The sequence below is a fragment of the Rhamphochromis longiceps genome, linkage group LG23 (assembly GCF_057381845.1).
Source record: "Rhamphochromis longiceps isolate RC_006_pf linkage group LG23, R_longiceps_female_GT1.1, whole genome shotgun sequence".
NCBI lineage: Eukaryota > Metazoa > Chordata > Actinopteri > Cichliformes > Cichlidae > Rhamphochromis > Rhamphochromis longiceps.
In genome coordinates this window covers 8,424,123-8,449,868 of record NC_140578.1, presented here as the reverse complement: position 1 = coordinate 8,449,868, position 25,746 = coordinate 8,424,123, and the positions used below count along the sequence as shown (strand labels likewise).

The window sequence follows — 25,746 nt, the reverse complement described above, 5'->3', positions numbered from 1 at the left end:
GGGGGGGGCGAGATAAGAAGGTGAGTCCCAAAGACACAGAGGAAACCTCGTATCACAGGAAGCTTCTCTTGCAAATGTCAGATCCTCCTAATCGTGGCTTCGCTTCCCTTTTCAGTCCCTGGAGCTCGACATCATATGAGCACTTACAACGATACCCACAAACCAAAGGGAGTCACATGTATACTTACCCATACAGGCAGGCATCCTACATAAACATCACATCCTGCTGGGTTTTAGGTCCACATCAAAGTGGATTATAGGGTGGACGAGCGCTACAGTGACCGCTAGCAGACATAGCACTTATTATTACTGACCTTGATATGTTGACACCACCCTTGTTTTAAGGAAATGTTGCAATGCTTCATCTTCACAAAAAAGTGCACAAATATGTAGTCGTTTTATATGCCTGTCATTTTCCATTATTTTAAGGTTCATTTTACTTTTAATCGTATACCGTGCATGCATTTTTACCCGCGTCTGAGGGCTGACAGTCTACGGTGTGTTCACACCGAACGCGATGGACGCGAATAGAGCGTCAGGTTTACATGTAAAGTCAATGGAAAGGCGCGATGACGCGCGATTGCGGGTCCCGCGAAAATTCGGAAGCAGATTTGCGTCGCGAAAACGCCAAAACGCGCGTCAGTGTAGCGCGTCTGGCGCGTTTGACTCGCGAATAAAACCACGCGCGTGAGTTTTTGTGTTGCATTTTGTGCATACGCGCGTTTCGCGTCTACCGCTCGAGTTGGAAAAATCTGAACTCCAGCGTCAAATCGCGCCGCGACAACCAATCAGGAGCCTGGTGACGTGGCTGTTACCTAGGTCAAAGGGGCAGATCCAGCCAAAGCCTTTCATACTTCAATGGAGGGGAAGGCTAATCAATGCGGTAGCAAACAACTCGGAGCTGTACAACACCAGCTGCTTTCAGTACCGAGACAGGAATAAAAAGGACCGAGCTTGGAGGAAGATATGTGAAGAGATCGGGCAACCTGGTAAGTTCATTCATTTCTCTTTTGAAAGTTTTCACTGACCCGGGGAAGCCGCACAAAAGCTAGCAAGCCACCGCTATTTTCCCACTGACGTACAAATACCGTTCTGCTTTTATGCATGTTGTCATTTAGGAATATATTTTATTGTTTATTAATAAACAGCACACAGTGGTCCCGCTGTTCATCCGTCACTGCTTTGCTTTTTCGCTGATTTTTTATTGCACAGTACAGCATTGCATTCTGCAGCCTGATTGACAAATCTCCTGCGCTTGCCAAATTTATCACGTTTGGTTTTGATAACCATCGCGTCCAATAGAAAAAACAGCACAAAAACACCCATAACTATGAGCCTCATTCGGAAATAGACACCTGCACCGTGAGGGAAAAAGGCGCACGAAAGTGGCGGGCAGATGAAGACAAACCGCGGCATAATAATACTTTTACGTTTTGTAATCTACAAAGGTTTGCACTTTGAGAATCAATTGTGAGAACTGTGACCAGGGGCTAGTTATTCTGAGAACCCCTGCAATAAATGAGGGACCACTGTCTACTCTACGATTATTATATCCAACCTGTTAACATTTAATACTGTATTGATAGAACCAACTGATTCTGCAGCAGAGCATCCCCAGTCCCTGAGCTCCTGCTGCTGCACCCACAGATATGTACAGCAAGCACTGATACCTTTTTAGTCGGTGGGATTCCCTTGTGATCACCTTTACTAAATATCTACAACCAATCTGATTATATCCTGTTATTGTTTTTTTTCAATGTTGAAATTAAAATCTAGTAGCAGCCTTCTCATTTTGTGCTGTTTTACAGGCCCACAGAGGAGGACGGCTCCGAGGCAGATGAGGGACGGGTCCCAGGACGGTCCATCGGCGGTGGAGCTGGCCACCCTGGAGTCCCTGAAGAGGCCACACCAGTCTCCAATGGAGCATTTCCTCCTCAGCCTTGTTCCTGCTCTGGAGAGCAGCTGGTCCTTTTTATTCCTGTCTCTCTGTAAATTCTTATATTTTATATATTTATGTTTAATGTTTTTCTGTTTGAGACTTTTAATATTATTTCAAATAAATGTTTATAATGACTAATGTCTCAGTTCTACTACACAGCAAATGTTGGCACACAACTTGACACATGTAGAATTTATTTCATATTATACTAATGACAAAATATACTGATACAGTGGGATGCAGAAGTTTGGGCAACCTTGTTAATAGACATTATTTTCCTGTATAAATCGTTGGTTGTTACAATAAAAAATGTCAGTTAAATATCATACAGGAGACACACACAGTGATATTTGAGAAGTGAAAAGAAGTTTACTGGATTTACAGAAAGTGTGCAATAATTGTTTAAACAAAATCAAGCAGGTGCATCAATTTGGGCACCACAAAAAAGAAATGAAATGAATATTTAGTGTATATCAATGTGTGTGTCTCCTATATGATATATGGGGTGCCTTTGTCTGGATGTGCTTCCCATCCAGAGCTGCACAGCACAGAGGAAAGTTCCAGCGCTCCTGGAATCCCTCTGTGATGGACTGCCAGTCTCCAGGTGAAGGCACAGCCATGAAGTCGTCCACTAGACAGTCCCAGATGGACGTCGCTGCCTGGGGGGTGATCTGGCTCACCGTGGACACACCGACTCTGAAACTGAACGCGATGGTCCTGAAGGAGTCCCCGGTGACAAGGAACCTGGACAAAATTGTTCAAAATCAGTATTATGTGTACTGCAGTTACAAAATACATTATTCAAATTCCAAAATACTTTTGTGATGTCAGATATAAATCACAAAACTTAAATCTTACATAAAACATTTTGTAATTATAAGGATAATTACAAAATGTATATTAGATAATATCTAAAACAGTTGTGTTTTGTTTTAACTTTAACATATCATAATTTGATTGGTAGCAACTTTCACAACTACAGTGAGCCAATCACTCATAATTCCTAAACATGTCAATCAGGTAGGAATGAAGTAAGACATTAATAGAAATAAAGAGTTGTGTGTTGACATGTAGCCCTTTCCTTGCTTAAATCATTAATATTTTTGAAAAATTAATCTGTGATAAGACAGCTTATCAAGATAGAACCATGTAACTAGAGATGAACCAAACTGTTCACAGTTTTATCTAACTCTGTTTTAATAAAGGCTGTGACCCCTGCTATAGAGTCTGACAGCTGCAGGGATTATATACAAATATTCAACTATCCCAGAATTAAACCAGGTCTAAATAAAAAGGAGTGAGTATCACTACAAAGGTTAACTCAGTGGTCCTAATGCTACAGTTTGATATCAGCAAACACCGAGCGCATACATTGATGTGACACCACAGCCATGCTATCATTCAAACACTGATAACAGCATAAATCGAATTAAATCGGGGCTTGATGAGAGCTTCTGAGTATCACTAGAAATATTATAAAGAGTCGTCTCTGTACCACAGTTTGCTTTCAGTAAACACCGACAGCATTCACTGTTAGCATAGCACATCCATGTTAGCAGTGTATAACTGGATGGATTAGCATATTAGCACAGATATCAATAAAGGACTACCGTATTAAATAGTTTTACTAACCTCAGGCAGACGGACAGGCGCTCTGCAGGTGGGATTGAGCGTCTGTAGTTGGTGTCTAGGCGGGCGATGCTGGGACCGACGAGGGAAAGCAGGTCCTCAAACTGGCCGACGGTGATAGCGCTGGAATCGGCCGTCATCCAGGCGCAGCTCCTGGAGCAAGTGGTGAAACTCACCAAACTGCTCATGCCTCTGGAGGACCTGATGGACCCAGGTACGGCGAGGACGTCTTTTACGCTGCTGCTCTGCTCTCCACAGTACATAGAGAAGGGAGACTCTCTCTTCAAGCGCTAGCTCGATAGCTGCCATCTTGCAAAGATACCGGTCTGGCACAACTCCCTCCCACATTCCTCCCACATTTCCGGTTCACGCGCGTCAAAATAGCGATGGATTTTTCTTGGACACGCGTTGAGACGCGAATGTACACGCGTCAAATTAGGGGCGTTTGGGGCGTTTTATTCGCGTCCATCGCGTTCGGTGTGAACACACCGTTACTTCTGCTGAAGACATGCATTATACCTCTTATAAAAGTGAGTCAGCAAAACCTAAACAACCCAGTGCACCAGTTTTATATGAACCAGTCCTGCATAAACACTCAAAAGAGAAAAACCAAAAAAAATCCCAGCTAATCTGTACTTCCATGCTGCAACATAGAGCTGTCACGGATTAACTAAGAGTAACAACTTCATAGTCAAGTTCAAGTGAGAGAGTGAAGTGGGTGTTGTGTGTGTTGAACCACTTGACTACTGCAGCGATGCAGAGGCCTAGCAGAGGCTGGCTGCTCCCACCTGAGAGTTTGTGTATGCGTCCAAGTGCCTACGCGGGTAAAGAGACCTGCCAATGCAATGCTATTAAATGCACATTAGTGTGTCTATGACAGAGTCTCTCAAACATTTTGTGCCCAAGGCACACCTAAGGAAAAGCCAAAATTTCAAGGCACACTTATATGCATATGTGCACAAAACCACTTCTATGTGATCTGACACATAATCCGTTTGTTTGATTGTATTGTAAGCCAAAGGCACTTTAAACAGCTCGTTTGTGGCCGTCTGAGGTTTCTTTGTCTCTGTAATAAGCTCCACTGCAGCACTGATCTCCGCTGCCTTATCAGACACTTTCACACAGTCCAAAAAACAGTCTTACTGCCTCTTGTTGAGATCATGACCTCTTTTGTGGTTTCTTTGAGGGGGAATGTTTGGTTTCCAAGTGTCTATTGAGCTTGCTTGGAACCATGTTAGCATCAACCACCTTGTCTCAACAGATTACACACTTGATCTGAGTAATGCAGACATCCCAGGTGCACTCATAGTCACACACAGGGAGTTTCTGCATACTCTTTAATGAGTAAGATTGTTGATTAACTGAAGTGGTAGTTAGTTTTTGGTTGCATCACCCAAAAAAGTTTCTTATCTTCCTCTCTGTCACTTAGGACCTCTGATAAGTCATGCTCTCATAATTCGTACCATTTGCAACAAAGTGAACAGACTGGGGTTCCTCTTCACAGAAGTTATTTTTAAGAACTTGTCCAGGGCATAGAGCTGAATCCAAATGCAGATTCAGTGAATTAGCAGTTCATTGCAGTTGTATGTTGCAATAACAACTGAAGTATTTGTGCTTTGAGGCAGAAATGAGCCGGCCAGTAGTGGCAAGTACTGGTCTAATAGTACTTCACACACTTAACACGCATATATTTTCATTTTAAGACTATCTGAAAAGAATTCTTTTGCGATTGTGCTTTATTTCAGTCGCAATTCTGAGTCTGTTTAATACACCAACATGCTGCATTAATATCACTTTGTCAACACGTGTAGCTAAGTGAATGATTGTTTCATTGGAGAGGAGAGGTTGCATACAACTGTGAAACCCTGGAGAGATGCTACTAAAAGTTGTGTACGCTTCCAGCAGCAATGCAAGGAGAAAGTCTAAAGAGGGAGGAGGTGTGGAGAAGAAAACAGGAAAAGGAGAAAATTAAAACCATACTCTATATCCCTTCCTGGAAATATTACACCCCTTTCAGAGGATTTTCTTAGAATTTGCTTTTGCTACTGTATGGAGAGGAAAATGAAAGCACAGTCAGAAATAGTGAGTTCTTTCAAAGTGGAAGCAGTAGTTTGTATGTTCTGGGTCAGGGATGAGAAAAAGCTGTATTACAGGAATAGTGTAAAATAGGAGTAGGTGGGCTGTCTTGGCTTTAACTCAAGAGTGCGACAGTTATAAAGAAGGTGTGTATATGTGTGTGTTCTAATGTGTTTATTCTGGGGGGGCGCTGAGTTTATACTGGCCTTACTGCAGCAATACTGGCTGTAGAAGGTCCTTATCGCTGTCTATACGCCTACATGACGTGGATGACCATGATTAATGGCAGTGGTAGTACTCTCTGCTAAAACGGTACTCGCTTTGTGAAGAGACTACACAGAAAATGCTAAAAGAACCAGTTCATTCCTCCTTCCATCTCTGCCAGTCAGAATGAGACGTTTACCTGGACAGAGAGTAGGATGCGATAGCGCTGGGCTCACAGACACAGCGCAGATGCCAAAAAGCTGTCGGCAACAGAGAAGTTAACACAGGTCCAGTGTGTGTGTATGTTTAAATGTCTGCAAGAAAAACAGAATAAGAATCAGTAAGAGGGGACCAAGAAGCAGACTGAACTAAGAGAAGATCAGATCCAATGATGGAGAGGCAGACATAAGATGTGATGATGGAATAACGCTCTACTGACAATAAGATTTAAAAGACATAAGATACCTTCCCCCAATGCCATTTACTTTATCAGACTCTGTCCCACAACAGGGACACTCATCTACCAAAGGCAAACAACTGGAACACTTCACATTTTCGGATTTGTTTTAAAACATTAAGTACGTATTGAAATGAAGTGTGAACATGAAGCAAGTGTCCAAATAAACACTCTCGATTTCAAATGGTGCTTGAATTTGTTAGTGCCACCAATTGCTTGGTTTCCTAGCAACTTGCTGGCTCTTGTGTTTTTAACTACAAGTCTGAACTGGTCATGAGAACTAAATCACTTATCTGATAATACAGCTTTCTCCTAGTTTAAAAGTATACAATTTAAGTTAACTCATGCCTCTAATTTGGCTGCAGGTGAGGTACCTGCTTAAGTGTGTGGAAGATGCGCTATATGAAAAACTAAATTGCTTTGAGTGATCCTTAAGGGCAGTCAGTTCTATCCCAATGATAAGGAAACATTAATGGATTATTACGTGTCTAGCAAATTTCAAATTTAATTTGTTTTTCATATTTAGCTTAACTGAATTTTCTCTTACTGGATTATGTTTTTATCTTGAATCAAAACTAGGATATGTGAGCCACACATGAGAACCATGTATCTAGGCTCTTAGCGCATGTACTGTTAAATAATTTCCATGAAAAATAATCACATCTTAGCCGATGTGTCACAAGACAAGGCACGTAGACCATTAAGCAATTGAGGAAAACATAGCAGGAATATAAGGAGAGACGGAGTTCAAATGTTCCCTAAAACTGAGGCCCCCTCTCATTTCTAAGGCCTGTGTCTGCTCAGTCGAGAGGTCAGCTGAGTAGGTGGAGCAGGAGATAAGCCTATCTGTGACTGTGTCCATCACACTCCTGAAGACACCAACAGACACAACAGAAAATGACCAGACACCAGATGGCAAGTAAAGAAAGACTCCTTTTTACTCATTCCTTACTATCTCCTTCTATCTATTGGCTGGACCTGCAGTTCTCAGTAGGGACACTTTGATAACATGATTGAAGACCAGCTAAATACACCCCGATTGTAGCATGTCATAAACTAAACAAAGCTGGGGCATAGCATGGAAGACAAAAGAACAGAAACTAAAGGGGAAAAATGGGGGAGGAGAGAGAAAAAAGTGTATTTTCAAGTCTCTTTGCGTGATGAGGGGGTGTAAGAGGAGAGGGGCTGTAAAAAAGAAAAGGAGGAGGTGGTGGGGGCGTTCCTGTTGGCTCAGCGCTTGATTAACACCAGGCCTGACAGGAAATAACCCGGCCAGTTCAGCGCCAAGAGAGCTTCCATCTGGTATCGAGGCTGAGTCCTCCACCCAGGAGAGCTCCGAACTGAGCAAAAGTGAATGAAACCGTTTCACTTCCAGGACTGCTGAGAATAATTCCACTGCTTGTACAGGACACTGCTGCAAACACTGTCATTCTGTTCCTGTTGTTTGAGGTCAAATGAGGCAAAAGCAGTGCAAGGCTGCGGTCTTTCAGTCTAGACCTCGATAATCAAGATCACCTTCTTTCTATCTATCAGTACTCGGTGTGGCTATTTGGTTACTTGAACTTTCAGTGACATGATTGAGGTGAAACTTAGACTCCACTGATTCAAAATGTTACTTAGGATGGTTGTGGAAGGGAGGAAAGGGGACAGTTTAGGGAGGAAAGCGGGTACATTAGGAGAGGTCATCTTTCACTGCTGACTGGAATTCTAAATGTAAACAAGTTCTTCCGCACCAACGGATAAAACGCAGATATGCTGTAAAACCGAGTGGGTCTGGTGAAAAACTGGTGACTCACATGCAGGCATCGTGAACCACACTTCTACACTTATTTATGAATACTTTTTGAGCTATGGCCATGAAACTGCAGAAAAATCGCACAGAGACCTCCGCAGACTCAAACAAAAACATCTTCTGAGGCCTTATTTAAATTCTTCTGCAGGCTGTAAAGCAGAAGCCCTATGTATACAAGTACAGACCCAAAGATGTGTTTGTGCAGAGAGGCATGCAGGTTTCGATCAGCCTCCTCAGCCGGCTCGCTGTCCAGGGGTCAAAGCGCAACCCACGCCTGCACTGACGCGTGCGTAGAGGCCATGGGCCGCGGGCTCATTTAGAGTCCCTCAGGAGCCAGCCTCTATGCGCCTCTGGTATGTATTTCTTCCTTTGCTTTGTTTAGCAAGCATGTGCGTATGTATTTGCAAATCTGTGTGGGATCTCGATAGTCTCCCTTTTCATCAAGCCTAACTCCCAGCAGAGAGATAAGTGCTTACAAGCCTTTTATGATGTGCATTTCCTGTCATAAATAAGAAGCAGAGGGATTCTCAGACGAGCGCTAACACACTCCATAAACCAAACAGAGGTGTAAACTCCATACTGGGCCAGTTCTGTGAAATCCACCCAACAAACAGCAGCTACTGCTGACTAAAATGATTTGCTGCCGAGTGATCAGATCACAGGTATCATTTATAGCTCATGCAGTCTCAGAAAAAAGTCTTAAAACTGTGATGCCAAAGGACTTTTTGAGTCTTCTAATGTGATTAAAATAGTGGATTTTTGAGTATAATAAGTACAATAATAACAAAAAGTATAATATGCAGCAATATTCAACTGAATGTGGATCCATCCATCCATCCATAGATAGCACCAAAAACAGGATTAAATACTTAATAGCTTTGAAAAGAAGGTTTACTAGTTTTGAACATAGAGACCAAAAAAATCCAAGAAAAGAAAATCAAAGTAATAAATAGTTTATATGAACAGGAAAGCAGTTGATTAACCCTGAATGAAAGTTGCATGATTGTAGAAACTTTAAACATACCACGAACAAATTCTATGAAAATCCATGAAAAGGTCTACTTTTAAAATATTTCTTCTTTTTCCCATTAACAAGTATAATCACTTTCAGCCTGCTAGACATTATGTCATCAATACGTTGTTATTTGAAACACAACATATCCTTTCAATTCAATGGACGACACGCCAAGAAAATGTTGTGAGAAACTGAAGCGGACAGACAGAAGCGCTGGGCTGATTTGATTATGAGTATTATAAGTATGTGATTCATCATCATCTACACATTTTCCCTTTAGCCCTGTCAAATGGCAGGTATATTACATAGCTAGCAGGAAATAAGAAAAGGTATAGTATCTGGAGGCAGTGCTGAGAAGCAACCACAGTGTTGACTTGGGAACAGATTTCTTGGGTGCGAGACTCTGGGGCTCATCAAGCTCTGTGTGTGGCCCAGCCTGCTAACCAGGCCTGCCAGTGAGGACTCTGATGAGCTTTTGCTAATTAAAGCCTGAACTCCAAATCTTGAGCTTATCTGATGAAGTGAACTAGAGAGAACAACACCACAGGCTGCTTTGTTCACCCTGGGGCGTACGGTTTTCACCTCATATATGTATGCATATGTGTTTGTATAACAGTAGCGGAAGTAAAGAGAGACCACCAATTAAAAATAATTGGGACTAATTTCATAAACATAGCGCAACAGGGGGAATATATTTAATCAGGCGTAATCATTAGACTAACTTATGCTCCGCTTCCCCCCTGCAACCAGCTAGGTGCTTAAGGGAGGAGAAGAGAGAAAGGAGAGATGCAAGGAGGCAGAAAAGAGAGAAAAGGGGGAGAAATGGAAAAAGGAAATATAAAAACAAAAGAGAAGTAAAGTTTAAAAAGTAGGCAGAGCGTGTTGGTGGCCAGAGTTATGCGAGATCCCTTTCATGTCCCTTGACCGGCCCATGCTGCTGTGCCAACCCAAACAGCAGCATTGGGGAGGTCCGAGTCTCCGACTGCTCCCCTCTTCCTTACCCTGTGCACACCCCACTGACAGGATGAATAACAAACAAAATGTGCGACTGAGAAACAGAGTGAGAGAGAAGAACATGTCGTGTAACCATTTCAGTTAAGATTTTCCCTAGAAGTTCCCTAGAATACTGTGACTTTCTTTCCTTCTTCTGTCATCGCAGTGAGTAAATCATAAGCATCAGCACAAATTGTGGATTGCCCGCCCTGTACGCCCCCACACTGACATAAGTATAGACAAACTACGATCCATCATCCGTAGCCAGCTAGATGTCATACAAAAGGGAATTAAGAACATTTGAATCGGCCCAATTTCTTTTTTTGTCTTCTGCACCCCAATGCTGAGAGAAAAGAGGGAAAAAACAGAGGGAGTAGGTTTGATTCTGAACCAAAGAAAACCAAAATTTACCAGGGCTGACAGGAAACAAATCCATAAAGCACAAAGTAATGCAAATTTTTTGCTCTCTTACCACAATAAATGTAGTTTTTGCCACAACTGAATGAGGGATTAACAGTAAATGCTCAGAGCTATTTACAACCTACACACATCACACACACCACATCCACATACACTACAGTCTGCCAGCAGCCAATCACATTCTAGACTTCAGGACAAACTGGGCTGCTTCTCCAATCCCATCATTTGCTCTCTGTGTGCGGCGTTGCCTACAACCAATCCAGATCGTTCCAGATGTGGTGTTGGCTGCGGAGCATTTGGTTTAAGAGCTCATTTCCCAGTCTGGAATAAGTGGAACAATTTTCTTGGATGAATACTGTTCAGCTCTTTAATCAAATCCATACCCTAATACAACAATACATGCTGCACACACACTGCAATATGTCTATAGTATATAGACACATGCTAACAATGAAAACAAAGCATTGCTCTTTGCACAAATCCAAATTTACAACTTAAAGAAGCGCTGCTACAAGAAATTACTGGTGATATTCTAGCCATTATATTAATTTATATCTATTAAAAGGTCTTCAAGGGCTTTAAATCATCCCCTTGCACTGGCCAACATGTTCTCTCACTACCACAAACATTAACACTGCAGTTTATTTTGAGCCAGCCCCATATTCATGGTCCAGCTGCCATAAATATTTAGTAGTGTGCCAAATCTTTTGCTTAAAATAGCCCCTCAAAATTATAGTATTTAATCCAGTTTGAGTAATTTTACTAAAGACAACACTGGCAAAATGAAATTATTTTCATAACCAATTTTTTAAAAAGGGTTGGGACATATGAACTGGGGTCTCAGTGTCACAGACTAAATGGATAAGTGAAAAATTATTACACATTGTTGGTAATCATTTTCTGGGATTTTTGATGGGGTAACCACAATTAAAATAATTAAAAAAATAATGTTTTTAATTTCTTTAATTTTTGGTTCATAGAGCTTTGTGAATCTGTGACACCTTAATGGGCTTCTTGGTCAACTGTTGCAGCTGCAGTGCTCATTATTAAAATATAAATGTGAGCATAAATAAATTTTGGGTCTGACAAATGAAGCCAATAAGGTAACCTGAATTCTTTCTAATGGGCAATTCCTCAATCAAGAAAACTGATTATACATAAGGCTTCTTTGCTCTATAACCACATTAAGCACTTCCCACAATGAGTTTATGGTCAGTACTTTTAAGACTTACTGAAGATATTCTGTTCGTTTTATATGGCACCCACTAAACGATGTCCTCAAATAAAGTAATTTGCTCATTGTGCATCAATTATAACTCAGAGCTGGCTGCTAAAGGACATTCCTGACTCCAGTTATGCAAGAACCCCTAAAATGTGTTGACAAACTGCTCATACAGTATGTCAGTAAACTGTAGTCTTGACTCCCATTGCTAGTTCATTTGATTTCTGGCCTTAAAGTTGAGTTTAACTCATGACCTCACCTTACTGTGTCACTAACATTTAAAAAAAAAAAAAAAAAAAGATTATATTTCGTTGACAGGACTGAAATGTTAGGGTGGTTCCTGAATAGCATTCAAACATTACTACTATGGTAGAATTTAGCTTAAGCATTTACATGACATTATTAAATGTTTTAGCCAATGGAAAACAGCTGATCTCACAAGTTGAAATGCTCATCTAACTCTTACTGCCTTTCTAATCAATGAGTGTGGGGGTGGGAGCTAACGTAGCAGTACTGCCTAGCACTAGCACTGTCAGTTCACGAAGAATTTTGGTACGCATAAAGAACAAGTACTGTCGTTTTTAGCATTATGGTCCTGGTTACTTGCCTATGGCCGGCTAGCTTTATCTGCTTAGATGACAACAATAAGATAAACCACCTTTTTTGGAGTACATCATTCTCAAACATATGAAGCTAAATAAAACCGATGAAACAGCCTTTTCACAGCTAGCGTGTTCTAGTTTAAAAAAAATCAGTGGAAAAAAAACGTAACAAAACAAAAAAAAACGTATTTCATATCCAGAAATGGGAAAAAAAAGTATATTTATGCTTTTTCATGTCGAGAATGAAACCTCACCTTGCAGAATCAGATGTAACATATAAACATGCCAAATCTATCATTGACAGTTTATCTATAAAATCATTCAGTATTTATCCAAGGACTAAATAAATGAGTGTGGCAAATGATAATGTATGCTGACTAATATGAGAAGATTTAACTGCAAGCTTAGAATTCCCTTTTGTTTGAAAGACGCCGAGTTTTCTCAAGGTACACATATATATGCTACTGTAGAACAGTCTCTCGCTGCCCCGCCCCCCCAAAAAAGACAAGAATAAAGTCTGGAAGCTTGTTTACTCCACCGTGGACTCTCGAGCCCTCAATTTCTTCAAATGTTAACACTGTCTACAAGGCTTGATATTTGTCCCTGATGCAAATTTGTGAGTCGAAATTCACTCAAGTCATGGGGGGAAAGTTTTTACCACCCCCATTAGCATTAATAAAAAAACCACACACACCAAACATCCACCTTATCCTAACAGAAACATTACTCAAACGGGGCTTTACTAACCCTTGCCACACACATGCTGTCTGAATATATTTAAAAGTTAACAGGAGTTTCATGAAAACTAAAGTCCACGGGGGCTGGCAGCAAACATCGAACAGAAAACAATTCCACACGAGGAACACCATTTCCTGAAGATGCTCTTTAATTAAGTTCCCAGAAGGAGGTAGTTAGAAGGGTTAGGGTGTGTTGCTGCTTACTATCACAAACTTATTTGTCCTTATTTCTTACTCCCTTTCACTGGCATTCTGGCTTGTGTATATTATTCTTGTGTTTCTGCACTATGTTTGTGCATGCGCTGTGTGTTTCTGTGTATCTGCATCGTGTTAGCTAAGCTCTGGCTGTGTACTGTAGCCAAGGGGAACAAAATAAAAGAATTTGTAAAAACATTGTTCTCATGGCGACCAGGTTTCTTTGAATGTCTGGTTTTCATTTGAGTCCTTTAATTGGGGAGAATGTCACAATCAATGTTTTGCTCTGGATGCTGAAAGAGACGACCTCCCGACTCATGTTACCCCAGCCAAGCACTTCATCGACTGCCATAAAGCCTTTCTCGCAGACATTCGTGCACACACACACAGACTCAAATTTAAAAGAGTGCACACACTGCCAAATTACACTGAATGGGCGAGACGTGCGCAATGTGAGTACATACACACATTGTTTTTTTCTGTCTAAAGCACACCTGGCACACCATGACAGGCTAATTTGCAATGAAGTGTTTATAACAGAGAGTCAGGTTTTTAACATGAGCCACATCTCACAGCCTGTGCCTGCCAAGAGGCCCCTCGCCTCTAAACTGCATTGGCCAAGTAGAACAGGAAGAAGAGAGAGACCGAGTATAAGAAGGGAAAGAGAGAGAGAAAGAGTAAAAATACAAAAGATGTATCACTAATCTTTATTAGTGCTTTACATAGATTTACCAACCCTATATGTACACCATATGACCCCATGTGCCATATAAGATGAAAACCCCAATCCCAGTGTAATATTTCAGGGCGTGTGCTAAGGTACAGCCAAAACTAAAAGCAGCGCTAATTATGAACTATGTGGTAGGGGAGGAGAGGCTCAAGGTTAAAGACGCCATTACTCTGGGAGGTACAGTCGGCTGTGGTGTGGAGGAAGACGGTTAATTCATCTTATGAGCTGGCCTTGATCTTCTCTGCCACATGGTTTCATGCTCAGCTAAACCAGTGAAATGTCTGGTAAAGTACAGAGAAAATCAATATACTCTCACGGACTCCCATAGATGCACACATTACAGGTAAATCTTAATATTGTGGAAAGGGAAGCTGTAGGGGTTAAAGGTAGAAGTAATTTCTCTCTCACACCTATCCAAATATACAAAGTTCCCACAGCCACTTGGCCAACTGACTAGAAAATGCGTGTAGGTGTGTGTGCACTATAGTGTGTGACACGAGAAAAGGATGAAGTGTCAAGACAATGATAAAATGACCCCTATTCCAAGAACTGGGGCAGCAATAAACAAACCATTTGCTCTCATTTTCCAACAGCGCTTCTGCAAAACTGAACAACCGCAATGGCAATAACTTTCTCTCACCAGTCAGTTTCTGAAGCAATGGGCTGAGTTCTGTTTCTCGACTGATGACTAGGGTGAGCGCTCCTATCAGGTCCCTCTCCAGCTTCTCCAGCTCCTCCTCCTCCTCTGTATCATGATCTGCAGGCTGGGTCTCATCAGCCAGGGAGTAGAGATAGACCAGCAGGAGGATCAGCTCATCGGGACCCAACTCGTCCTCCCTGAGCCTCGACCCTGAGGCCGAGGTGTCCTCGACTCCACGGGGCTTCATCAAAGGCAGCAGCTGCCTCAGCACAGCAGGGAAGTCGGCGTCTCCAAGAGCCTGTGACACGGCACACAAACACGTAAAAAATAAAATAAAATAAAATAAAATAAAAATAAAAATAAAGGGCTTAGTTGGTGGAATGCAGTTTTTTGAACCTTGCTGGTTTTATTATTTTTGATGACCATACCAAGAAATGACCACTGGCTTATTAAGGATGTTCGTCATAGGAATCATTGGACATGTTTGGAAAACATATTTTCTTGCTGGAAGTGAAATTAAAATATCAATACAATTTTGCATGCCATATATGAAGCCACCACAATTAACCTGTTAGTTTAGCTTAGCCGAAAATCCAAGACTTCATTAAATGCTGTTTAACTCTTTAGCAGAGGCTTATATTTCCAGAATAAATGACTTCCAAACACACAATTACTTCACACTTTTCAAGAAGTAATTATTTTCTTTGTTTCTTTGTTTTAAATGAAACTAAAAAATTTTAATGTGTGGTGAACATAAAATGGCTAATGATAGGACATATAGAGTGCTTTGAAAAAGTATGATAATCAAATTTTAACATTACACAAAGAGTAAATACTAAACTAAACTCAACTAAATTCTATATCTAACTGGCAACTATAAAGCTAATAAGCTTTAGCAAGAGCATAGCTGTTGCCTTCAAGGCAAGGGTCATATGCAGGGTAGCTGAGTTAGCATTACAACACCCACGCTAATCTGTAATCGTGATTACTGCAAGATGTGCTGGTTCTTACGTTTTCTTTTCTAATGAGCATTTATGTAAACAGGAGATTTACAAAAAAGTTTAAGATATGACAGGTAACATACAGTTCAACAGTTACATTAGAATCCTTTAGTTAACGCTAAATTTCATATTATTTAAATGCATAGAAAACAAAGTCATCTCTTTAATAAGAAACTTGCTAATATGGACAATATAATCAATATATCTATATAAATTACACAGAAATGAACATTGTAGAGCACATCATCTTAGAAATGTATTTTATTTAGAGAATAATAGAAATGTGTACTTCAAGGAGAATATTGTTTATAATAAAGTACACATCACACTGACTATATGTTTGATAGTATTGTTTTAAGGGTAATTTTTTTCAGTGGTACAATGGGAAGTAATAGATACCCCATCACTATAATACAATATAATATAATATAATATAATATTGTATAATATTTACAGTCTGTCTTACCTTCGGATTTTTTTGTTTATTTACTGCAGATTTTTATGCGTTTTTTACTAATATTTGTTTTTAGTATTTTTATCATTTTAATATAGATATGAGACAAAATTCAACAAGTTCAGGACCCTTTATGTTTATGTTGGTTATTCAGTCACCGTCACAAAGACATCCAAGTCGTAATAAACTGCACTGAATCCTCCTTACTCTTTTAACTACACTGGAAAATATCCAAATGAAATAAATTTCCAGAATAAAGTCTAAATTTTATTTTTGTTTCAGTTTATTACTTCCACATACAATACTATGCAAAGTCTCGAGCCACCCACACACTCGAAGAGGATAAAGAGGTGGTCCAGCGTGTTCCTCCTGAATCTAAGATTCAACTAACAGATGAGCGCTCCTTTTCAGGACTTTGGCATAGACCTTTTTAGGGAGGCTGAACAGTATGACCCCCCTGTAGCTGGAGCACACAATTTAAGATTCTCCCTCTCTCAGAGTGAAAAAGCTGCCAATGTCAAAAGAAAAACTTTGAAATACGTTCAGAAAACTTGAAGAACTTTTGCTCAAAACCACTATAAAACTACAAGTAAGTCTGGCACCTTGGAAGCAAAATATAAAAGTCACTATTTTGACAGGCCCCCATTGTTCTTATGTCCCAGTTACTCATTTCTACTCCCAGTGGACATTTTACATAAACAAAAATCAAGAATAAACTGCATTGGGAGATAAACTATTTCGATCATTTGATTTAATTAAACCACAAGTATACATTCTTGATGACTGACATAAGCGTAAAAATACTGTGTTGCGTTGTAAGTGTTTAAAAATCACAGGGACAGTGTGAGTGAGCTCATCGTTCCATTTGCTAATTTTACAACTCTGGGTGGCTGATGTAACGCTTAATTTTGTTTTAGTCTTTTTTTGGATTTGCTCGGGTACCGAACTATTTTTTTCCCTCTCTTTTTATCACAAATGCACACATACAAAGACACACACTCACAAAGCCAACATTTGGAGCAATGTTTAGGTGCAGTGACCTGTTTTTGTGAGCCTGTCTGAGCAGGTCTGAATAGTCGGGCCCTCACGATGGTTGGATGGCATTCTGATCCAACGTGCTGCAGATCACGGGACCGTTTACAGAACACTGGCTACTCTCACAACAAGGGTGAGCTCACAGACCTATAAAACAAGGGTGTGGATCTAATCTGTCCGATGAACAGCATGAAATTCAAATGGGAAAAAAAGGGCTGAAGGCCCAAAAAGACAAAAACAGACAGGAAAGACTCACAACAGAGGGAAAAGTCAAAAAAGCAATGCAAAAAAAGATACTAAGGTAATAAATGAGTAATTAACCTTCAGATGATAGCATAAAGGGGGGGCTGAATGTTAACAGAGGATATTATGTTTGTGTTGGCTGTAGCTACAAATGCCCACATGGATACATTTCATTTTGACAAGAGATTTTTTTGTAAAGACATTTGTGTTTCTTTCACCAAGACAAACAGGCCTTCAGAATGAGCAGCTCTCGATGTTGCGGTGGGCCCAGTGGGGGGATCCTGTATCTGACCCAGAAGATCTCCTCACTGAGCCAAAGATCCAATACAGTCCAGAAATGGTAAGCCAAAGCCACAGAGCTGACTGACTGTCCCTTGTCACACCAAACAATTATCTCAGTATAAGGTCACCTACGATGACGCCAGTGAAGTCTTTGATTTCATGCATCATAAATAACTTAATATGAATGAAAGTGGCAGGAAAAGACGTTGAAGGTGAATTAATCAGTATCATTCACGTCCTTTAAACACGCAGGTATCACAGAAACAGAAGTCTCTTCACTCCAACGAGGCCCCCTTCCTGCATCAGACCCCGGCCAACCACTCGGCCCTGGGGACCGTTCAAACACAATCCCACCACACATTTTTCTTCTTAAACATTGTGAAATCAAATACCTCTCCAAGCTGCTCTCATTTGAACTGCCAAACAATGCTTTCCCTCACTCGTTTCACTTGCAGACAGCAGTGAGGAAAGACAGACAAAGAACATTATGGCTTTCTTGTTGAAATGCAAACTGCTGAGCACTTTCACCCTCCTCTCTAACCTTAGAACAAATATTGATTTCTAACACTTCTGTCTATACCACGACGCTCAACCTGATCTTTTAGGTTTGAAAAGAAGCGTGCCACTGTCAGCAAATTACATTTTCATTTTGACCACAGTTGGCTTGAAAGGTACCCGTTGTCATGTAACTTTGGCATCAGAAGCTTTCAGCATATGGTACTGCAGAGAAAGCTGAAAGGGGAGCTCTGGAGTGTTTCTGGGGCCCTACAAAAACTACCTCACTCAAACAGTGTACTACAAGTGTAGAAGATTCAGTGTTTTTAGTGTTTGCTCCTGCAGTTAAAGTTTCAATTTGACACGCTAAACAGTCTTATAATCATTACAAATGGCTCACTTATGGTATTTACACTACAACAGAGGATGTAAGCATTTGATAATATTATAACACAGAAAATTATTTAGTTTTTTAAATGTATATATGGTTCCCATGTCGCACTCTTGCTTCATTTTAAATAAGCTTTCTGGCTAAGGTATTTCTGTTTGGAGTTTCCGTGTCCTCCCATCTGGCTTCTCCCCACAGTCCATGAATGTCAAAGATATGAATGTTAGGTTAACTGGTGATTATGAATTTTCCATAGGTGTGAAATTGAGCAAAAATAGTTATTTGTCTCTCTGGTTTAGTCCAGTAATAGAGTGGTGACCAGGGTGTATCCTGCTTCTCATCCAATGACAGTTGGGATAGGGGCCAGAGCCACCATGAGATGGAAAAGCTGAGAAAAATGGATAGACAGATGAACATGCGGTTACCAACCTTTATGGCTTGTGGCCTTTTCAAATGGAGCAATGGCCACTGTGACAGATCGTCATACGTTTTGGCCACAATGTGGGTTTGAGTTAAGAGCATTCGAAGTTAAGAATGAGGTTTTGTTTCTTACATTGATATATTTGGATGAAAAAAATTGAAAACCCCATCCATCTTCTTCCGTTTATCCAATTTGGAGCTGTGGGTGAGGGATGTGGGAGCCTATCCCAGGTGGCATGGAGTAAGAGGCAGGGTATACCCAGGACAGATCGCCAGTCTGTCTGGGCTAACAGAGAGAGAGACAACCATTCATACTCATATGTGAGCTTTCCCTTAGAGAAAGGGCAAGGACCTCAGTCATTCAGGAGTGACTCAAAGTAAACCCGCTGGGCATCAAATGGGTCAGTTGGGGTGGTGTTACAGGTGTTTCTGGCATGTGCAACCCGGAAGTAGCCCGAAGGATTGTAGCTTTTAACTGGCTTGGGAACACCTTGGTATTTCTACAGAAGTGCTGAAGGCAGGTAGGGAGGGCCGGACATTTTTACTTAGACTGCTGCCCCCTGCTGTAGAAAATGAAAGGATGTCCTGATTCCCTATTTGGAGCTCTATTAGCTCACAAGAATTACACATGATGATTTAGAAAGTCAAATGAAATGCACACTGTGTATTCATCCAATGAGCTTCTGATTTTTAGATACCCATTGATATCATGGACTTTTGACACATCTTATTGGAATTAACACAGTGGCATAGATCACCTATAGACAGTAAGGGACAAAACATGTTTTGGTACATAAGCAGAACAGCAATTACGAGATATCAAAACTTGTGCCGTCTAAACTTGCCCCAATTTTCAAATTTGTACAAATCAACCAAGCATTCCTTCCCTAACCATATGTATAAACTGTGTACTGCTATGTGCATGTGTTTTCACATGCAAGACAAGTGTGCACTTCAACTGAGTCCTTTCAAGCGCGCTATAAAAGCTGCTGTCAGCTGTATACCATGGCGCCAGATAGGAAATAGAAGTCTTGGTACAGAATTGGGACTGAGCTGAGTGAAGCTGAGTGGGACCTCTGAGTAAAACTCTCTCCAAGTTAAATTCAACAATGGCCGACTCACAGCTCTGGCACACAGGATAAGTGGAAATGTGGTGGTGAACTGTACACCTCTGTGAACATGATGGAGTGGAGTAAACCATGCTTTCAGCAGAAGTTTGGGTCAGACAGAAGTGTTTCCCTCAGATTATTCCAGAAGATAATTTAGCCACAAAGGTGTAGATTAAAATGCAAAGTAGGACTTTATAAAAGAAAAAATAAGACAGTGAGCAGTGCAAGTTCCAAGTTCTGGATCTCATAATCACAGCATCAGCAATCTAACGCTCTAAAAATGACCACCTAAGCTCATTTTATGCAAAGGTGTATTTAATTTAAGTGCAATTATCAAGCATATGGGTTATAAGAGCCCAGTACTTATGTAAACTCAGAAAAAAAAAAACCAGCACCTTCCCAGGAAATCCTGCAAGATATACACCCAATGACAGAAAGATGGCTAAATCTGTGACACGCATGTCTGTGAAAGAGTGTAGATTTAGGTGCAGTCTTACTACTGTAATAGCAGGAAACTAGCATTATTATTACTATTATTAAAGACAATTACTGAATCCACGGCCTCTGCTGCCATGCTCTAATGCGACCATTATATACAATTATAGAATAACAATGGCATTACTCTGTCAAAACAAAGCTAATTTTAGGGCTTGCAATTACTCAGAGAAAGCCATTACTTTAAATTACTCTAGTTTCTTATCATGACATAGTATTTGCCTAAGAAAAGCTGACTTTGGATAAAAATATAGAAATTGTCTTTGTTCTCCAAATGGACTCAGGACATTGGCTAATGCAACGTTTGCCAGTGAGGCTATTGGTAGAAAGCTGAAACATCACTGGCATCTTGCTCAGACCTTTGCACCAATCATTAGCTCGCTCTTGCTTATGTTCTGGTTTAAATATGTCTGCCAGTGATTGACAGATTACCGTTTGGCAACTCCAACAATCCTGGAGTCCATAAAGGCTCAATCTCGTCCAATCACAGAGTCGGGCCAAACTCCGCCCAAGCCTAGTGCTGCCTGCACAGGAAACCAGCTCCAGATGCAGCCCCTGGAGGAAGGTGAGTGTTTCAGATGCAGTGCAGTGCACTAACCAGAACCAGGCCTCACTTGCATTGCTCCCTGCCTGCACAATGAACCTTTTTCTGGGCCTGAAGGCAGGGAGAGGGGGTGGGTGTTGGAGGTGTGGGTCCTTGTGGGAGCATGAACCAAGTTGGCTATAGGTCAGTTGTTCTAGTCGACCAAAGACTCTCTGGCCAGAACTCACCTCAAAGGGTTTTCACACAGTTTATCATTACCATAGGAACCAGGAAAAAAACTAATTTGAATTATTTTGGAAAAGCACACATGTGCTTCATTTGCAAATATATAATCACAACCAATTTGCATTCACAAATAACACGCAAAGCTGGAAGGGATACAAGCAAACTTCTAAAAGCAAAACACATAAATCCTCGGGGAATGAAGACAGCAACTAAAGTTTGCCTCTAAATTATGTAATGCAAGCTTACCATTGATTTGTAATAGAACAGCTGGAAGACAAACAAAGTCTTTACCCTTAGAGAGACTGGAAGGATTCTGCACATGTAAACAACACCAAAAATGAATGCAAACTCACATTCTGTTAATGAGCATGCCTTATCCAAGCCTGCTGGCACGAGTGCACGTGTGCAGTATCTCAGCGGAGACACCTGGTCATTGTAACCTGCTGTGATGACAATGACGGATCCGAGAATGGGTTTACCGTTTATTAAAAGGCGGAAATTTGCCTCAAGTTAAGGAGGAATGGAAAAATATAGTTTATCTCTGGATCTCTTAACAGCCATTATTCTGTCTTGTGTGAAAGGTTGTGGACATTGTATCAGATTTTTAACCAGAACAACGGAAACAGGACTTTAAACACAAAGAAGAGCAAGTGTGCACATAAGATCATAGACATACTGAACAGTGGAAGATCAACTTAAATCACTCTGTTTTCTGCGAAATGAGGTTGGATTTTATTTATTCATCCCATCCTTGTCTTCCTAATCAGGAAACAAGCAATAAATTAGCCATAGAAATTAAGTCTGATTGTGTTTGTTTATATACAAGAGACATTTAAAACCGCTTTTTACAGTAAGATTTTTATCAGCAAACATTTGCAGAGTTTATTTGTCTTTGTCCATTTTTTGTTCTCACAAAACATCATTCAATTTGGCTAATTTTTCAGAGGTTGAGACAGGCCAAAGACGTGGATTGTGCTAACTACAACATCTGAAAGCCTGAGCGGTTCCCTACCTTCTAAAATGTGAGGCTTCAGCTGTTCAGAAGCTGTACGAAATTACAAATACATCTTACTTTTGCTGCTGGCTGACTTTGATGTAAGTCATGACTATGATGTACAAATGTAAATTGAAAAACAAGTAGCTTCTGAACGTTTTGTGTACTCAGGTACTACATACAACTACAGGTATTGCCACATACACCAGGGCTGAAATTTTAAGGATTACACTTGTCACTTCTCTCTTCTCTAGACGTATCATCATCCAGGTGACCTGGTAATGTAACAAAAATGTTTGAGGGGAAAGCAGACCGAGATTTTCTTTCATGCAACTCCACCTGTACAGGGTGGATTATGGAACGTACACCCTGATCGCAAACATGCATGTTGTCTATCAGTGGGCCAACTCATGCATGTCTCTGACTGAGGGGAACATAAATAGAAAAAAGGAGTAAAGGAGAAAGACATGAGTACTTTATTGATTGCCTGATGGGATAAATGTACAGCTGCCTGGCAGCTCAACGCACTGGAAATTGTTTTTTGTATTACAGTTCATTCCTGTATTTGTTTTATTTTTTTCCTGAATGCTGCACCTGCAATATCAAATTGGTGCAAATGTTTTCTTAACATTTCTTGGATTCGTATGCATTTCATCAAGTTGTATGTACTGAGTTCTTAGGCCGCTGTACAGAAAGTGAGCTTAGTAAGCTCTTATTTGTAAGGTGACCCCCCCAGTCTAGATCCAGCAGCTTGCCTGTAATGCTTGCTGGATGACAGACACGTAAAACTTTTGTTTTAAATGAGGTCTGAATAACCACACAGTGTTTGAGATGTGTGTGATTCCATTCTGCCCAGCCAAGTAGCCCGGATGCTGAACTGCACGCTACACTGTTGGGGGAGAAATCAATGAACATCTGCACAGAGAGGGATGGATGGTCAGCTGCCTCTCTGTCTGTGCAAGTAAAAACTTTCAGTAGTTTTTACATCAGTTTGTCTCTTTCACCTTTTATCCCCTTTAATCGTCTGTCTCCCCATGCAACTCTCGGTCTTTTATCTTTTCCTCTTTTGCTCCCTGTGTGTCAAAAGTTGGTTTGGCACAGAGCTTGAGGACTATAATTTAGAGGAGACATGAGACCCAATCACAGAAACAAACACAGTCCCCGCACTCCACCCTGTCACCACCAGTCAGCCACATGCTGGTCAATGTGGCTGGATTCTGTCTGCCCGGCACACGACACCATGCCTGCTTATCTCACTTAGGCTAAGACCTGCAGTTCGTTTGCGGTGCTGGAAAAATACGGAAGACAGAAGTCGCACAAGCTTTTAAGGTAGTATACTCTCTTATGGTTGGAAACATAAGGAAATTAACAAGGCTTCTTTTTTTTGCTGCATGGGCTGCAACAGATTATGGCGCAATTCTCCAGATGAGAGAACTGCAGCCACAAACCCCAGGGCCATGTAAAACCTCCCGCATTTTTCTCACACTGAGGAAAACCAAATCATACAAAGACACATGCACACAGAAACACACAAACATCCCCCTAATACTGCCAAGGATAGTACATTACATCCACTACTAATTGACTCAGGAGGCTCCAGCAGGGAGAAAACATCCTGAGGTAAACACACGGTTTCTACACGAAGCAGAATGAAACGGCCACAATTCGTCCGATGGGATTCAAAGCAAAACAGCTGTGTTTGACATTTTACTGTTGCTCAGTTTCACTTTTTCCTGCATCCATTCAGAACAGACAAAATATACATATTCACTTTTCTTTTCATGCATCTACTTTTCTTTCTTTTTTTCTTAAATCAAAGAAACATGAGAGATTAAAACAGCCCCTCTGAATCCAGGGTCTGTCTCACACATGGATGAGAAGTTGCATAGTCGGTGGGGGCAGAATAGTTGGGGGTTTGAGTATAGTTAACCAGGAGGTTATTTCAAAATAAGAGCTTGGCTTATATGGAAAGAGTAGGCAAAATTCAAATGTGTAAATTCTTACTTGCAATTAAGCATGATCCTTCAATATGTTTAAGCTTGATTTATGATTAAAAAAAAATTTTTAAGTTAATGAGTCTGTTTGTATAAGGGAAGGCTAAAGTTTCTGCCTCTGAGAGATGTTGCACTTTGATTCAGATCCAGGGCTTGAGGAAAATCACAAACATTAGGGGGCACTGCTGCACCATGACAAATCCCATCCATGAATGCACCCTGCATGGACTGAACTGTGTCTGTCTGTTTTCTTTCCCTCCAAAACTCCATTCTGGAAAAGGCTTCAAAAGACAGGAAATGTGCGACAGTTGAAATGAATATTTTTAAACTATATGCTGCATACTGCCGGTCAGAGCTGTGTGACTGTGAATCCTGCATATCTGACCTTAAGTCTGTCCGTGCAGTAACTTCTAAATTCAGCAGCGTGTCATCACTAGCTTTGGCAGAACTCTGTCATCAATTAGTTTGTAGTAACGTTTGAATAAAACATGAAATTCATTATGAATAAACTAAGAGCTGCATCACGTACTGGTGTACTATGACGCGAGTCATTACTCTGAGGAGCAGCAGTGTGCTCTCAGTCTCTCAATGGACGGAGCTAGTGTGTGTGTGTGTGTGTGTTGAGGAACTATATCGTGAGCCGCATATTGGCAGTAGGCAGGGCTTCTTTTCTGACCTCACGTTAACACAGAGGTCAGAGGCAACACTGTACTTACCAGAGAGGACTTCAAAATGAGAAAAAAATGGTTATGCACACATCTGTTTTAAAGCAATGGGTTTCAAGGCTTGCCGAGGAAATGTGAGTGATGCATGTGGGTTTTTTTGTGTGTGTGTAAATAAGGTCTACATCATAATCTGGACTGTCTAGCCAACCTGTGCATATCTCAGATAGACACAGACAAACACGCCTACGCGTGGCAGCTCTTCCCTAAACATTTATAGAACACTCATTACTGCAACGGGAAATGGAAAACAACTAATCTCCCTTCATCCCACTGTAAAAGCACTCTCATACACACACCTGGCTGGATGTTGATGTGTACTGGAAGACTTTAACAACAACCAAAACAATCTGGAAAGAATATAGAATAAGCATAAATATAAATCCAAAGACAGACAGAGGAAAAGTTTGGAATTATGGGAAGTGACTGAAGAAAGACCTCCTCTAAGAGATGCTATTAGTGAGTGAGCTAGATCCCATGATGCTCTCTGATGATCTATTTGGTGATGAGACTCAGACCAATTCTTTATCAGTCAATTATGATTAACCAGGTCATTTTACTGTCTGAGCTGAGGCTAACTTTAGATGTCTGAGTATTTTTTTTTTTTAAAAATCAGCAGATTGTGAAAGAAGACCTGAATTTCAGTGTGTGCATACAAACACTTCAATTAAAGATTTGAATGACCGCATAATAA

General features: G+C 40.8%; 2 protein-coding genes and 1 long non-coding RNA gene across 3 annotated transcripts in view; 1 reads left to right on the top strand and 2 right to left on the bottom strand.

Moving 5' to 3' along the window:
* scfd2 (sec1 family domain containing 2) overlaps positions 1–25,746 on the bottom strand; it is a 106,702-nt gene that overhangs the window by 41,581 nt on the left and 39,375 nt on the right. Inside the window, exon 5 of the mRNA XM_085397374.1 lies at positions 14,652–14,949. Coding sequence (XP_085253500.1) covers positions 14,652–14,949 — 298 coding nt within the window. The remainder of the gene's footprint in view (positions 1–14,651; positions 14,950–25,746) is intronic.
* Positions 588–2,073, top strand: LOC146641234 (uncharacterized). The gene is made up of 2 exons (XR_014909534.1): positions 588–989; positions 1,809–2,073. It is a non-coding gene; the product is annotated as an uncharacterized LOC146641234 (long non-coding RNA).
* LOC146641233 (uncharacterized) lies at positions 2,117–3,921 on the bottom strand. The gene is made up of 2 exons (XM_085397375.1): positions 3,572–3,921; positions 2,117–2,683 (listed from the first exon to the last, which is right to left on the bottom strand). The coding sequence occupies exons 1-2, from the start codon at positions 3,829–3,831 to the stop codon at positions 2,413–2,415; spliced, it is 531 nt and encodes a 176-aa protein (XP_085253501.1). The 5' UTR covers positions 3,832–3,921; the 3' UTR covers positions 2,117–2,412.

What these genes read in the sequence shown, in the direction of transcription:
- LOC146641233 (XM_085397375.1), bottom strand. Translation starts at nt 3,831, where the DNA reads ATGTACTGTGGAGAGCAGAGCAGCAGCGTAAAAGACGTCCTCGCCGTA. An exon ending in CGCCTGTCCGTCTGCCTGAG is followed by an intron (nt 2,684 to 3,571) that starts GTTAGTAAAACT and finishes AATTTTGTCCAG; the next exon opens with GTTCCTTGTCACCGGGGACT.